Source organism: Spea bombifrons, chromosome 5, assembly GCF_027358695.1.
Source record: "Spea bombifrons isolate aSpeBom1 chromosome 5, aSpeBom1.2.pri, whole genome shotgun sequence".
Taxonomy (NCBI): domain Eukaryota; kingdom Metazoa; phylum Chordata; class Amphibia; order Anura; family Pelobatidae; genus Spea; species Spea bombifrons.
The window spans coordinates 28,663,407-28,679,752 of record NC_071091.1 but is presented as its reverse complement, the minus strand read 5'-3'; the positions used below and the strand labels follow the sequence as shown (position 1 = coordinate 28,679,752).

The window sequence follows — 16,346 nt, the reverse complement described above, 5'->3', positions numbered from 1 at the left end:
TTATTGTAAAATCCATTTGATTATAAGACATGCCATAGAGAAACAACATTCTTCCTAAGATGACTTTCCCCAAATGCAATAAATTGATAGTTCAGAAACTAAAGCTTTTTAAAAATGTTGTCTTCATTTGATCAGGCCTTTTATATCATGTCTTTAATTACCGGTATATATCATGTACAAGGTCTCTAAGAAGTTTAGAGTAGATTTTTAATTATTCATATTCTCAAATAGTGTATGCTGTGGGCTGTCTACTATGTGTAGCTATTCCTTCTTATATGTCTAAATTGGTAAGCGGTTATGCCATTATACATACGAACACATACCAAGATATACTGTAAAAATTAAAAAGCATTCACAATATGTTTTTATCAAACATGCTCATTTCCTAGGAGAGACATTGTTGATGATGATCAGTACTGCTGCGGCTTTCATCTTCTGCATTGTCCCTACTTTTGAAGTTCTGTTGAGACACAATCCAAGATTACTGCTTTGTTTTTAGAAATATTCTACCTTTTGAAAGAATACTTTTGAACTGGAATGTCTAGGGAGATCTAAGAGCAAGGGTACTATTCTGTGGGCTTGTAGGCTGTATGTGAACCACTAGTCCGATATTCGTCCGTAATCTCCTTTATGGACACCATAAAGAAGAATATCAGAGTTACCCCATGCATTTTCAAGATGGACCAAATGTAAATTTAAAGGGACCACTTACCTTTTGTGTGCATTAAAGATGATACTATCATTATTAATCACAGTCACACTGACACTCACACTTCTGGAGACTGAGGCAAAGCCCGTGCCTCCCTCCTTTGAAGTTGGCAGCACATATGCGCTCAGTGCACCATCCGAATATGCATTCATATATCAGTAGTTTTGGGGCCCCTTACAAAAGAAATGGTCTGGGCCCCCCTACTCCTTCCGGGCCAACAGTATTTTCTCTAATGCTTAGGTGCACAACAGCATTCACCCCTTATTGTCACTGGACAATAATACTGACATCAGTATAATCATATATTATTTTACCAATACATTTATTTGATGGTGTTTTTTAAATACGCATTACAATTTTAAGCCTTTTGTTTCTTTTTATTACTCAGTGCTCCCTTTTATCACTGAAGTGCTCACACCAATATATTACTACTGTTGTTTTCTCTTACACTCATTGTTTTTACTGGCAAATATGGCTCCGACAAGCCGTTTGTGTGCAAATGTGGAGCAGACAAGCCATTTTGGGGCAGAGATGTCATGGCATTGTGGGAGACTAGCGCCCTCTCTACCAGTAAGGGCTTATTTATGCTATTGTTTTTTTTTATTTGGAAACAAAATTAGTTGCCCAAAAAATAACTCTCTTTCTGTTGCTCAGTCCTGTCTGTGCCCCTGCCTTGTATCTCCCTCACCCCTCACCTGCTCACGTAGGGGAGGAGGGAGGTCAGTATGTGAGACAGTGTCCTGCTGCAGAGAAAAAAAAAATGAAAAGGGAAGAGGGTGTAATTTACTCAGTGCCTGCAATAGAAGCTGCCCTCAATTATAATATAAGCCTTACTTGTTTGTAGAGGTAAATTCCTACAGGCACTGAAATCGTAAATTGACATTTGCATATTAATTATGCTCCCCTGAGATTTTTACTTTTCTTAAATGTGGTAAAGTTCCACTGAATGTAAAGAAGACTTACTATACTGAGAGGATGGTGGATATGTGAAAAAGCCTTCCAGCCGAAGAAGCTTGAGGTCCAAAAAGCCACTGAGATTTGTATAATTTAATAAAATAAAGTATTTGCTGTATTTGCTAATACTTAATAAGCAGCACCTGTTACATTTATTAGACCTACCTTGAACCCTAACCACATTTTCTGGGAATGCTGCCAAAAAAATAGGCTTTTGCATTATCAGTGTTACACGAGCTGAGTGACCACCCTATTTGCCGATGACCATGTTGCACAGTGATAGAGAAATGTTTACCCCAGCAATTAATATATATATATATATATATATATTATAAATAAAAATTTAGGCCAGTGACATTGTATGAAATATCAAAGAGTATTAAAGCACCATTAGACGGTATCGCTTGTTTAAAAATATTGGTAATTTTGAGGTAGGTGAATTCATTTGTAAGGCGTATTTTAATTAAACAGATACAGAGATTTTGTGTTTTTTTTTCTGTTTAATAGCCCTAAGATCACACAGAGTGCTCTATCCCACAAGAGCTGCAGTTATTTGTACTGCTAGGCATACCGTATAGCCAGTGCCATTAACTTCTTAATCTGGTGTTAATGGAGTCATTTGTATTGATTTACTTAACGCCATGCCAGAGAAGAATTTGTCATGCGGTAATATGAATGAGAGCAGACTTCATTTGGCAGCCAAAAAACCGCTGTGTCAAAGTACGTAGCAATACAAATCCTTTTTAAAAATCAGTCAGGCTTATCCTTCTGCAAATGCTGCCACTCTCTACTAAGGCACACGCACACATACTAATTGCCCATTATAAAGAAATATCGAAATATTGTGTCTATGCCTCTTCACTGCTGACTTTACAGCCCCCTGGGGTCCCTTGATACATTGAGTGTTATTTACAAGTTAGGAGGTATTAGCATCATGTTGTTTAGGACTGAAAAAAATTGCAGTAACATTTATTTTCAAATGTTTATTAGAATTACACTGAAGCACACAGTTTCAAGGACAAGACTGAGAAAACTGAGGCCATTGGCAAACCAGGCACAAGATGCGACTACTGTAGTAGTGACTTATTCCCTATGTTAACAGTGGCGCCAACCAATGGTCTCCTATCATACTAGCACACAAGTGCAGACCTCTTTTCATTGTGAACACTATAGTTATACTGTAACAATGAACGATTTGTATAGTTCAAATACCAGGGAACATTATAAATGTGAAGGCTTTAAAGTGGCAATAACGCGTTTTGCTCTATTACGCCAACTTCTCTTCTCTCAAGATATTAAGCACCGGCTGTGTCCTTAAAATGTTGTAGGATTGACAGTGAGGAGCCGACTGCATGGTATGGAGACAGCTGGGACCCATACTGTGGGAGATTTCTCTGCAATAATCAAGGGAGAAGGCACAAAAGAGGAAGGGAGGGCTGGCTGGAAAATTAGGGATGGGGTATTTTAATCTCCTAAGAGTAACATTGTGCGAACCTCAATGAAAACTATTAGGTAAGACTTGCTTAATTGGTTAATTAGAGCAATAAAAAAAATATTTACCCTATTATAGCTTCAATGGCAGTATATCTGCAACCAGAATCTCTCATACCCTGGGGCAGGAGTAGGGATATGTCCATCCTTGTGTGCAGACCTGGAGGGTGCCAGTGTACTGCGGCAATGTTAATAGAGTCCTATTTGTATTATCTTACTTTTACAAAAGCTTTTCTCCATAGACTGTGTGATTAACACTGAGACATTCTTTTGTTTACCACAATGCAGTATGATAAGGAGCTGTTTGCTTGTAGATTGGGTTAATTGTTGTTTCAACTCTCACGTCACCATTCATTAGAAATGGCCATCACTAGCAAGAAGGTCTGTGTGTAAAGAGACTTTCCAGAACCTTCGCTGACTTTATACAGAGCCAGCCCAGCCAAGCTCTTCCCACAGCAGAAGCTCACTGGTGTCAACATTTTATAATGTATAGTGAAGTCACGGCACTGCCACAAACTCTCCCTCTAGTGAATAGACCCTCTGTGTTTGACTTGGAGTCTCAGGGTGGAAGAATGCTTTCCCTGCTCTCTGGATCACTTTCCTCTTTCTCCACACAGAGGAGGGTTTGGCCACACCCACCCATTTCCCTCCTCTCAACCTGTTTAAGGCTACCTTGGGCTAGCTCTGCCCTTATGTGCAGCTAGCTCCACCTATATGCATGGCTAGCCCTGCCCCTTGTGAGGCCACTACCTCAGAAGAGGAAGAACTTCGGGCGGCCCACTTTGACAAATTTCCATGTATGATAATAAAGTTTGTTATGGGACTGGTTGCTATAGTGATTAAAACACTTTTTTAAATTTTGCACCTGCAGAAATTTTTTTTCATACATGACCCTAATTTACTTTATTAATTAAAGAAAATAGCTTCTGCATGGACTACAGCAGTATTTAATACTATTACATATAAAACACTGGGTGTTGCAAGTGACAGGGCTGGCTCTGTGATTATATGCAGTTGTGTGAAATTGGTACAATAAATCAGTGACGTCTAGGAAGTTAAACTTAAGATTTAAAATGAGAGCCGAGATAATATTTTGACCTCTAATTCCCTCAACGGACTGCCTGAAGCATTATGTGTGTCATTTTGTATTGATGGGCTGGTGAAGCATCCATTTATTAGTTTGATATCTATGACTGTAATTTAGGCCTGAACATCATGGAGATCAAATACGAGGGTTTTTAAATCAAACTCTCAGCTACCCGCATTATTATCCTTTCTGATTTGACGAAGACGTGTGGAGTCCGTGTCGCATTTCATCCAAAGACAATAAAGAAAGGCCCTTGTTCAGCTGCTGTTGACTTTACCTGCAGTGGAATAAGTAATAGGAGTGGAAATGGAACCATGAATTGTAATAACGTTTAACTCTAACTTTAGAAATAGAAACCAGTAAATAAAAAAAAAAAGAAAAGAAAAACCAAGAATTGCCACAAAACAGATCTTAAAATGTTTTTTTTATACTTTTTTTCCAGGCATATAAACATAGTGAGATAACAATACTTTATAACTTTCTAGGATCTCATGCGGTACACATCTTCAAGCAATTATCGCACGCACAATGCCCAGTTTGGGCATTGAGCATGCTAAGCCTTGGGCTTTTGACTGGAAATCTGAGAGCTGGCGTACAAGCCTGGTTGGCACAATTGTTCCAGCAAATTCAGAGCTGTTGGCAACTATGGATTACTCTTTCAACACCCTAGATGACCGCCTGTGGCCAGTGGGGTTAGAGCTGTGGGGTTCTGTAGGCCTGTAGTTTTGGCCAGCCTTGAGCTGGTTCATGAGATGCTTCATCACACTCCCAGAGTGCTGCCGGACTGAAAACACTCGGCCATAACATCATATCCCACGGTCCATACCATCTGGTGCCATACATGCTCAGTAACGGTTTGCTTCTGAGGAGGCACAGCCTTACACAACAGAATGTCCTGGGTCATAAAGAAGGGAGAGGGGGATACGATTAAAAATGAATTACTCTATTCACAAAATGTTAGAAAGCCTTCAAAGCTAATACAAAATCAGCATAAGCATATGATAATTTTTTGTTCTCCTTTAACTGCTAGTATCATACAAGATTTGTGCAGTTTTTTGTGACACGATTGTCATTTTATTTTTTGCTGTCAGTGATACTTTCAGTTTATGGGAATAAACTGTAAATCAAAGAGAAAACTGAAGCCATATTATTTACAATAGAGACATGACAGATAGACAGTGACAGGGGCGTACGTGACTGCTTAGGGCACTCACTTGGTCAAATTGTCTCCTTGTAGCTGCTGCTGCTGCTGCTAATGTATGTATAGCGCCACCTGCACTACTATAAATAACTGTTCATCAGCAGCAGTCTACTCTGTCCATCAAAAACATCAGCACCCCCTGACCTTGCCTTCCCTGTTTCCAAGGTTTCAAGTAAATCAGTCATGCTTACTTGGCATCACTGTTATTTTGGAGCATTCATTCTGACTCTTTATCATTGTACCTGAGAACTCCCTGTGTTTTTGAGTCTCCAGTTGAAGTGTTGCTTTTCTGGGTCACCCTGCTCTGTCTCTTGGTTGCGTGAGTGATGTTTCGACATGCACTCCCTGTCCTATTTCCCTTTCGATTTAAGCTATCTGGGGCTAGCTCTGCCCCTTGCTAAGTCACTCTCCTAGAGAAAGAGGACTCTGAGTAGCCTGCCCTGGGAATACAATACATGGCTCATTGTTAATAACCCAACCAAACACTCTGACTGATGAGGAGTCTGTGGAGGAATAGACTTGATAGCATTGCCATAAAGAATCAGCTCAATGTAGGGATTGTGCAGCGAATGTTACCCAAAATCACATAACCGACAATAATGGCAGCCTCTAGGGACAAAATAATTTATTATTATTATTATTTTTTTTTTCCATGGGACTTTCCATTTAAGCATCAGAAAGGTAAGGATGGGAATTGTACCCCCTTCCCTCCTTCCTTTGTTGTATTTAAAAGGGACAATAGAATGGCCTGTATAACCTCACCATCAAAGAATGTATTAAATTACTTTGAAGTATTATACATGAGCAATTAGCTATTGTATTGGTCCCAGTGATTATAAGAAGATACTAATTATCTGAATAGCAAAACACTTAAAAGTGCAGTTTAACCCCTTAAGGACCGGGCTCGTTTTTTCTTTTTGTACCCTGTGGGACCGAGGCTGTTTTAATACTTTTGTGGTGCTTGTGTTCAGCTGTAATTTTCTCCTCACCCATTTAGTGTACCCACATAAGTTATATATTGTTTTTTTCAGGACAAGATGGGCTTTCTTCAGATACCATTATTTTGATTGTATCATCTTATTTACTATAAAAAAAATTAAAAAAACATGGTGAAAAATTGAAAAAACACATTTTATGACTTTTATTTGAAAAATCTTTTACTCACCTAAAAAAGGCAAGTAAAAAAACTAGCTAAATAGATTCTACTGCTTGTCTTGAGTTTAGAAATACCCAATGTTTTTATGTTTTTTTGCTGATTTTTGTAAGTTATAGGGCAATAAGTACAAGCAGCGTTTTATGATTTCCAAACCTTTTTTAACAAATCTGGTCAGTCTGCCTCCATCTCCTCTTTGGAACATCTTTGAAGCCGGTTAACTCAATTTAACCCATTCAAACCATATATTTTTGAAAACTAGACACCCCAGGGTATTTCAAATGCTGTTATTTTAACCCTTTCCATGCAACAGTTATACAACCACACTTTGTCAAACTTTGTAATAGTAATTTTTTTTTTTTTTTTTTACACAAATTGTACTTTAGTTATAGATATACAGGTTCTGGTATATGTCACTGTCAAACAACACCCCAATGTGTGTTCAGGAACATCTCCTGAGTGCAGTGATACCCGACATGCATGGGTTTGTCGTGTTGTTTGAGATTTAAAATGCCACATTTGGGAAGTGTGCTTTTTTTCTCCATTTTGGTCAGTCTGTACCTATGCCCTATCTTTGAGCTCGGCCACTCCAATTTACCCCATCAGCCATTTGTTACCCCTTGGGTATTTGAAGTGCTTTTATTTTAACTCTTTGTTGAGATTTTTGAGAAATTTTAGCACTTGCTCAAAATAATAAACTTTATTATTTTATTTTATTTTTTTAATACTTTTTTTATATTTTTTTTATACATTTTGCTGGTACTGGATGGTTCATCTAGTGACATCACTGCATAATTATTTTTAAATGTTAGCACATTTATTTATTTTTTAATTTTTTTTTTGAATATTTTACTAATCACATTGTGATTAGAAAGCTGGGCTCCATTGACTTGCATGTGGAGCCAGAGTTCTCTAGAGGGTCTGGAGACCGTCTAGCGAACTCTTTCATCTTTATTGTTTTTTTTTCCCCGGGCGCCGCCATCTTGCTGATTGCGAAGATCACCGGCAGCTGCGGCTGTGACCACTCTCCGGAGCGGTCACAGCCCATCCAGAAGTAAGTGTTTGGTGTCGCTGGATGCCTCTTGATCGAGGCATTCCAGCGACACCATTTAAGTTTAGGAGGCGATCAAACGCTTTTAAAACGGGCGTCCGCCGCCATACAATGTATGGCGGCTGTTGACGCCCCGGGGAGGGGCCAGACATGGCCCCCCATGCCGATCTTGGCCTTGCTGAATGCCTCGACATCGAGAAAGTGATCGTTGATCACTTTCTAAGCTTATTTAATTTTTTGACGGTTCAGGACCTTCAAAGGTCATTAAGTGACCGTTTTTCCATGACGGTCCTGAACCGGCAAAGGTCGTTAAGGGGTTAACTACTTCTCCCAAATAGATGGAATTACATTTCCTGTGCGCTATAACTGCATAGGTTTATTATTTACTGTTTTCATTTTTAAGCTTGCAATATTTCAGCCTCTGTAACATATTTTGGGTCTGTCAAGTTGATATTGTCAATTGTAGAGCTGAAACAACGAATCGATAAAATCGATAATAATCGATAACGGAAATCATCGATAACGATTTCCGTTATCGATTAATCGAGTGATCAATTCGTTGTTGGAGCACTCGGCTCCTTTTACTTACCTCCGCGAGCGTTCCCCGCTTCTGCTACACGCTCTGCAGTCTCCGCCTTCTTTCAGCTACGTGACGGATGTGACGCGTTCCGGAGGTAAGTATTCTTCATGTCTATGTGCACGGATCGCACAGAGCGAATCGCTCTGTGCGAATGGAGCCACTCGCACAGAGCGGTTCGCTCTGTGCGAGTGGCTCCACTCGCACAGAGCGGTTCGCTCTGTGCGAGTGGCTCCACTCGCACAGAGCGGTTCGCTCTGTGCGAGTGGCTCCACTCGCACAGAGCGGTTCGCTCTGTGCGAGTGGCTCCACTCGCACAGAGCGGTTCGCTCTGTGCGAGTGGCTCCATTCGCACAGAGCGGTTCGCTCTGTGCGAGTGGCTCCATTCGCACAGAGCGGTTCGCTCTGTGCGAGTGGCTCCATTCGCACAGAGCGGTTCGCTCTGTGCGAGTGGCTCCATTCGCACAGAGCGGTTCGCTCTGTGCGAGTGGCTCCATTCGCACAGAGCGGTTCGCTCTGTGCGAGTGGCTCCATTCGCACAGAGCGGTTCGCTCTGTGCGAGTGGCTCCATTCGCACAGAGCGGTTCGCTCTGTGCGAGTGAGAGCGGTTCGTGAGTGTGGGTGCAGGGCAGAGTGGGGGTGCAGGGCAGAGTGGGGGTGGGGGTGCAGGGCAGAGTGGGGGTGGGGGGTGCAGGGCAGGAGACTGGGTGCAGGGCAGAGTGGGGGTGGGGATGCAGGGTGTGAGTGTGGGTGCTGAGCAGAGTGGGAGACTGGGTGCAGGGCAGAGTGGGGGTGGGGATGCAGGGCAGGGTGTGAGTGTGGGTGCAGGGCAGAGTGGGTGCAGGGCAGAGTGTGAGTGTGGGGGCAGGGCAGAATGTGGGGGCAGGGCTGGGTGCAGGGCAGAGTTGGAGACTGGGTGCAGGGGCACAGTGCAAAGTGCTGGGTGCAAAGTGCCAGTGCTGGGTGCAAAGTGCCAGGGCTGGGTGCAAAGTGCTGGGTGCAAAGTGCCAGGGCTGGGGCAAAGTGCTGGGCGCAAAGTGCTGAGTGCTGGGTACAAAGTGCTGGGTGCAAAGTGCAAAGTGCTGGTGCAAAGTGCTGGGTGCAAAGTGCTGAATGCTGGGTGCAAAGTGCTGGATGCAAAGTGCCAGGGCTGGGGCAAAGTGCTGGGTGCAAAGTGCTGGGTGCAAAGTGCCAGGGCTGGGTGCAAAGTGCTGGGTGCAAAGTTCTGGGGCAAAGTGCCAGGGCTGGGGCAAAGTTTCTTGAACAGTAATAGTCCACCTCTTTTCAGAATGTTTGGGGTTATTTTGTTTCATAAATATTGTGTTTGGGTTCTTGTACTTTGAAAATATTGTTTTTTATTACATCATAACAAAATAAGAATGTTAATGTAAATTTTAAGTTGTTTTTTAACATCCAGTTCATTAAATTCTTTTAAATAAACGAAAAATTTGCATATTGTTTTTTTTTATCCGATTAATCGATTAATCGAAAAAATAATCGGCCGATTAATCGATTATTAAAATAATCGTTAGTTGCAGCCCTAGTCAATTGTATACTGAAAGGTGTGATTTATTTTTCATTTTGTAGAATGTGGTTAATTCACATGTAATTAAATTAACAAATATTTTGCAATTATGTGACTTAGCAGGTTGTATCATTTTGTTTTTTTCTCTATTTTGTTCTACGTTGTTGATGATAAGTATATCAAAGTACGTCAGAGTATTGCACTGACACACCCAATTTGATAACAGATTCTTGACCTTTAATCCAATGCCTATTGAAAGTGTAATATCTGACAATAGGTAGACCTCACATTCTGGATTATTTTTAACAAAGTTATTTAAACGTGCAAGATGGTGCCAGTGACATCAGGAGAAAAGCAAACAGTAAGTCTTTCCTCTTGATGTCACTGTCACCTTCTTGCACATTAAGTGAACTAAAATAATCCAGAGTGTGAGGTCTTCATATTTTTTCCATTTAGGGTGTAACTCCGCATCTACATCCTCAATAACCTTTTTAGCTCCAGTGACCAGTGTCATTCTAAGTTCATTGACAATAAAATATCTACTTGTGTTGATAAAATGTGGTTCCCTGTATCGTGACATTTTACTTTGGTCTTATTATATTCACTGAACATGCACTGCCCTTTCAGTGTGCTTCGAGTTGAGATCAGTATAGATTGTGATAATAATTCTGCAGACAAGAGAGCAAATTATTGTATAAGGAAATTGTAACGCTCTGTTTCTGTGCTCATCACAGATGCGTGACCCATTTACAAGGAAATGTCTGCATCTTCAGCTGCCCTAAACAAACATAGAATCAGGCATAATTCAAGCATATATCATTCTTTTTTTTCTGGTCAATTTCTTTATTAATTACAGTCCATTGAATATTATTTTCTTTAGGCTGTGTATTTTTCTTTGATCAATATCCTATCTCCAGGGAGTTGGCAGCACAATACTAAATTGCACCCTGGCAGCTACAATTGAATTAAAAAGACTTTCTTCCCTGTTGCAGGATTGACTTCTTCCCATAGATCACATCTACATTTTGGTTTATCGTATTTTATTTTGCTCATCTGTATCTCTGCCTCGCAGCGTTGGATTCTCCGAGCAGTTCATGTAAAGGTCCAGAGCTAATAAAAATCACTGAGTGAAAAGCAGCGCTAAGATGAACAGAATCAACTTATTGATGTACAGATGTTTTCATTGATTAGGAGAATATTTAACTTCCTTAGGATTCAAAAGTTCAGACCAGGGGATCATTTATTTTATTTTGTTGGGCTGCAGGTTTAATATTCACTTAGTATGTTTAGGGAATCCGAGCAAAAAGTCAACAATAAAAAAATAAACCAATCAACAACAAAAGGAGAGGACTAACTTTATAGGAAAGAATAATCAGTAGATCCTGAGAACAGGACGTCAGCATTGCTGCTCCTCTAATATAATATAAATTCATGTTTTAAACTGTAAATAATATTACATAGGTGTCTATAAAATATAGGACACTCTTGCTAATTTTTTTGTTCTGTGAGCTTCTACGCATCTCAACAATGCCCTATCCTTTTTCATCCATGTTCACTTTTTTGGTTAAGTATATTTTTGGTTTAGATTCTTACCGTAATAGTGTAAAAGGTACTGGACAAATGTTCATCTTCCTAATTAGTGAAAGGTCAGTAACTGGCTTGTGTAATAAGTGCCCGTGAATTCAGAACACAGTGAAATCTATTAAAAATGTATGTAAGAAATATACGAAAACATTTAGCGTCCCTTTAGCAAATCCATCTGCTAAAGAACGGACATCTCACATAAATGGGCTACAGTGGCTTCCACAGACCCCTACCCTGGCACACTTCAAAATCATTATAAAAGTGGTAGACAACATGAAAATAATTGATCGTCTCTAATATTCTTAGTAAAATACCGTACATTGCTGCAGGACAAAGGTTTTGTACCTATCAAGAATGTGAATCGGTGAATAACTATGTCTATGGTGGCCAAAGTGTTAGACCTGATGGGGACGTTTTGTTATTTTTTTTCTCTCCAAACTTTCCAAAAGAATTTACCTTGCCAATCTTGTACCTGACATTTCCAACAATATTGCAGCTAGACCAACTACTTAGCTGTGTGTGCCCCAAAAATCTCCACATAATGTATGTGTGCATTAGGAGAGTGGTTGTGCTACTGTTGAAGCTGAAAAAAGCAATTTAAATAAAACATGAGATACTACCATCAAACAAACATTTCTTGTAATGTGGACCAAGTTTAGAAGCAAGGAATGAAAAGGCATAACCTGAGTAAATACAAAAATCTCCTTTGTCGTAGTAATAGTGCAGAAAATAGAATTTTCAACTAAATATGGAAAGTATGCTTATACAACCAAAATAATTGGTTAGCAGGTCATATACTTGGAAGACGAATTGACTTGATATTATGTTTCTTATTACATGTCATTTTGGAAACTCTTGATATCACAAACCATATTACCGGTATTTTATTCCCATTTCATGTGGTCCGATGTTATTGGGCAGACGGTAGGTGGCATAGGAAGTACTGAATGGTGTGGATTTCATGGTTTTCAGACTGAAAGGGTTAATGTCCTGCGTTTAACAATCGGTTGAAATAAATTTGAAGATTGGGAAGAGCATCATGAGAGGACAAGTATAGTTCCAGGAAGGACACAGGCCAAGCTAACAACAGTAATGGTTTGGAGCATTCTTGCAGGGGGTGCAGTTAGAGTTCTGCACTGAATGAAGGAACAATGCCCTGCCCAACCACCCAGACCCTTTTGTTGTCATCTTTATGGGGAGCTTGGTTGCTTATAGTTCAGCATGAGGGGTATGAGGCATCAATGCACCAGTGTGCTGCATCTGTGGTATTAATAGACTGCCGTAAAGAGTTAATGAACTCCCAAGGACATATCAGTAAAAATACTGTGTTTGTTGTGTTGTATGACTAGTTTTGATGTTTGCTATTAAAGTCTGTAAACATCCAATATTAATAAACACTGTTACCCTTCATAGCCAAGAAAATTGTGTTTGTGTCGTTCTTTTGGGAAAAATGGCAGAAACACGCAGTTGAGTGATGTCTCAGAAAGTGTCTACATGTCATTATCCTTGTGGTAAACAAATGTTGACTATGCAGATTCACTGCATCTAAAAGGGGAACTGTTACAACTGTTTAGCATACTTAAATTCATTAAAGATAACTACCTGTATCATGTGCTTTTTGTAACTTTTGAAAATATTTAGTTCCTCATGGAAGCTGAGATTGGTGGCAGGACCACCATTACAATTCTCTCTCTTCTCTAGCATTGTACCATAGATCGATAATGTAGTGAGGAATAATCTTATAGATTCTGAGAAAAGGAAGTGTAGACACCTTGTCCAGTGGTATACACCTTAGATATATTTGTAAAACACCATTGCATTGGTGTGTTTAGTGTCTAGAGCAACAAATGCATGATTTAAAAAACCCTCTAACCCAGATATTACTTCATGTTTAACATGCAGAAATTAAGCACTAAAACACTGGAGATGTAGAACTGTTACTCATAAATGTAGGAACCCATACATACATTGTAATAAGTAATAAAAAATCACCCATCATCTAATAATATAGTGTGTGAGCCTAATGTTGGTAGCACAGCTCCTGTTTACTCTAGTGTAGACTGGAAGGCCGTTCTCATCTCGCCTGCCCATACGTTACGAAACGGGTTGCATGCTATGTAAAAGAACATTAGAAATGCAGAAGAAAGGTTACTTCTAGGTCTAAAGTACACTAAAACCACAGCCTTACTCAGAAACACAAAGAAAACTCTGCTTAATCATTATTAGATTCCACTCAGCAGGTGCTCCTGGGTTGAAGATATATCTCTAATGTGCTTTTGTGATAATGAGGTTGAAGATCACAACTTTCCTTTCATCATCCTCATTTCCAGCTATTGCTTTTGTCATATCTCTGCCAGGGCACAAGATCAAAGTAGATGGGCTTAGGACAGTAGATATCGTTAGTCGCTGCATGTACTAATAGTGTGCTTTCATCTCATTGAAAAGCATCAGGGCCACTTACCAAGGCATTCCAAAGCCACAACAATGTAAAAGCTTTTTAAGGTGTGACTGCCTGTCTGTCTTACTGTTATTTCTTTATTAGTGATGATTTGTATTGGAAGATGCTGAAATGTCCTCATATAGAGCATAGTGGATTACCTGACTGAGTTTATTCAGTGACATATATATTATATACATTGTATGCTTTGACGCAGTATTAAACACTTTAGTAGATGACTGTTTGCCTGACTGAGTGGGCCGCTGGCAGATATCACAGAAATGTAGTGTAGAACACCTTTAAAGAAATAATTAATTTTAAATTAATTTAGGTGCTTTTATAAACTATTGAAGCCTCTCTATCCTTCCTTATAACAATACAGTGTTAGTGACATAAAAACACTTGCAAAGGGTTTCAACAAGAGTATACATATGCATGATTCCAATGCCTGTACACAATATGAATAGGTGCGGAGACATCTGACACACAACTAACCACATTAATGTACAAGAACCCAATTGAATAAACATTATACTTGGCATATCTAACAAGAATTCTTGGTGGAAACTGTGCATCTTGGTTAATCATCTGGCTACTAATTGTAATTCCTACAAGGAACTAATTTGGTATAACTGAACGTGATTTGATTTTTAAGTATTATCCTTAAATCCAACTAGGTTTTTGCTCAAGTGGAAGGACAGCAGAGAAATCTTGCACATGCTATTGAATCCTTATCAGGCTCTGGCCCTCTGTCTGCCTTGGACCAGGACTTGCTGCTTTTGAAAGCTACCTCCGCTGCCACCCTCAGCTGCCTCGGAGAATGTCTCCATTTACTACAACAGAGTGTTTATCAAGTTGGGAACAGCAGCAAGACAGTGTCATCAGGTGAGAAGATATGTTGTGTTCTTTGATGATAAAAATGTAGAATGAGTCTGATTGGCAAGCATGGTGAGATCGGAGGTGGAAAATGAGACATGATAATGGAGGTATAGTCACCAGGGCCCCATCAGGGATGGTACAGCTGATACATCTTTAAGAAACAGTCTCCAAGGGGGGCCAGGCCCCTCATGGAGCCGCAGCGGTCCTGCTCCCTAGGCATACCCCTGATGCTTCTCACGTAAGCAGTGTTTAGAGCTGTGCTGGCAGCAGAAGCATGAGGTAACACTTGTGACATCAGCATTGGGTCTTCCACAGCTCGTGTTGATGTCATACACATTATTTTATGCTTCATGCTGAGAATGGACCATGTGGAGAGAGGAGGCAGAAGTATGTGAACAGCAGGGAGAGGGAGGATGCTAGATGGGTATGGTCTCTGGGGGAAGGGATGTGGATGGGTATAGACCTTGAGGTGGGAAAGGAGACTGAAAGGAGGGAGAAGAGAGGTATGGGCACTAGAGAGGAGAGGCAGGGACACTGGGGGAAAGAAAATAGAAATAAGGGACAGGGGAAGTGAAATGGTCTCAGAGAACATGGGGAGCGGGCACAATGCTGATTAGGGGCCCAGGCATATCTCATCAGCACTGAGCCCCAAAATTCCTAATGGTGGCCCTGAAAATGTCACTAAACTGTGAGTCTGGAGGAGAGATAAACATTCCACCACCACAGCTTCACTATACATTGTGAAGGCCAACACTAGGGCCCTGCAAGAAGAGCTGAGCAGGGGATGTGTAATTCCTAGTAAATACTGGTAGATTTCTTGAGTTTTCTCACCAGCATAACTTCATTATATAGTGACTGCAGAGCCCTTCATGCATGAATCTCACAGGTTTGTCCCTTCATAATTCATAGCGACTTAAACTGACCTGCAACTCCCTATCTACTAAACACATGGTGTAGCTAAATAGCAGTAGGAAACACCTGTTAGAGGATGGCATTGGTAAATGCAAGGATGAATTACTTTACTCTTGTGAGATACCTAAGGAATGTCACATTGTAAAGCTGTAACCACAGTTGTTCTTCACTATCAGATAACATCCTGAGCTGGCATGGACCAAAGTCTCACTCCACTGAAAATCTAAAAAATGGGAGCCTCACTTCTTTGCCATCTTCCAGTGCCAACTTAACTTGGCCAATGTTACCAAGCATGCCTCAAGACTACCAGATATTTGACTGTAATATTGAGGTAAGTCTATGGTATTTAATAGTTTGAGATTATAACATAGCCAAACCTTACAAGGGCTGCAGAGGTTCAAGTATTATTTGTATAATGTTATAAACTGAAATCTCAACTTGTCATGTAGTTATTTGTGAATTAACATTTTTTTCTAACCACTATATTGAAATTGTATCTGAAGAACAAAAGAAAAATACATCTCACTCTCTGATGTAAACCACCACTTGATCTTTGTCTGTTATACTCTCATTGAATCATTTATCAATTAGAGAGTAATTTCAGGGCACTTAATTTAGTGAAAAGTCCCTGAGAGGTAATGTAAATGACATGCTGAGAAGGCAACGTAGTCAAGCCTCCATCTTCAGCTTTCACTAGGCCGGTACATAGTCTTAAATCCCTGATATCACTATGTACTATGGAGAGTCAACTCCAGTGGCTTTATTCTGCAGTAAGGGCCATTGATT

General features: G+C 40.2%; 1 protein-coding gene across 2 annotated transcripts in view; it reads left to right on the top strand.

Annotated features, from left to right (window-relative positions):
- OSBPL10 (oxysterol binding protein like 10) overlaps positions 1–16,346 on the top strand; it is a 133,412-nt gene that overhangs the window by 63,202 nt on the left and 53,864 nt on the right. For both annotated transcript variants that reach the window (XM_053468005.1, XM_053468004.1), the window contains 2 exons: positions 14,447–14,654; positions 15,737–15,891. In XM_053468005.1, coding sequence (XP_053323980.1) covers positions 14,447–14,654; positions 15,737–15,891 — 363 coding nt within the window. The remainder of the gene's footprint in view (positions 1–14,446; positions 14,655–15,736; positions 15,892–16,346) is intronic.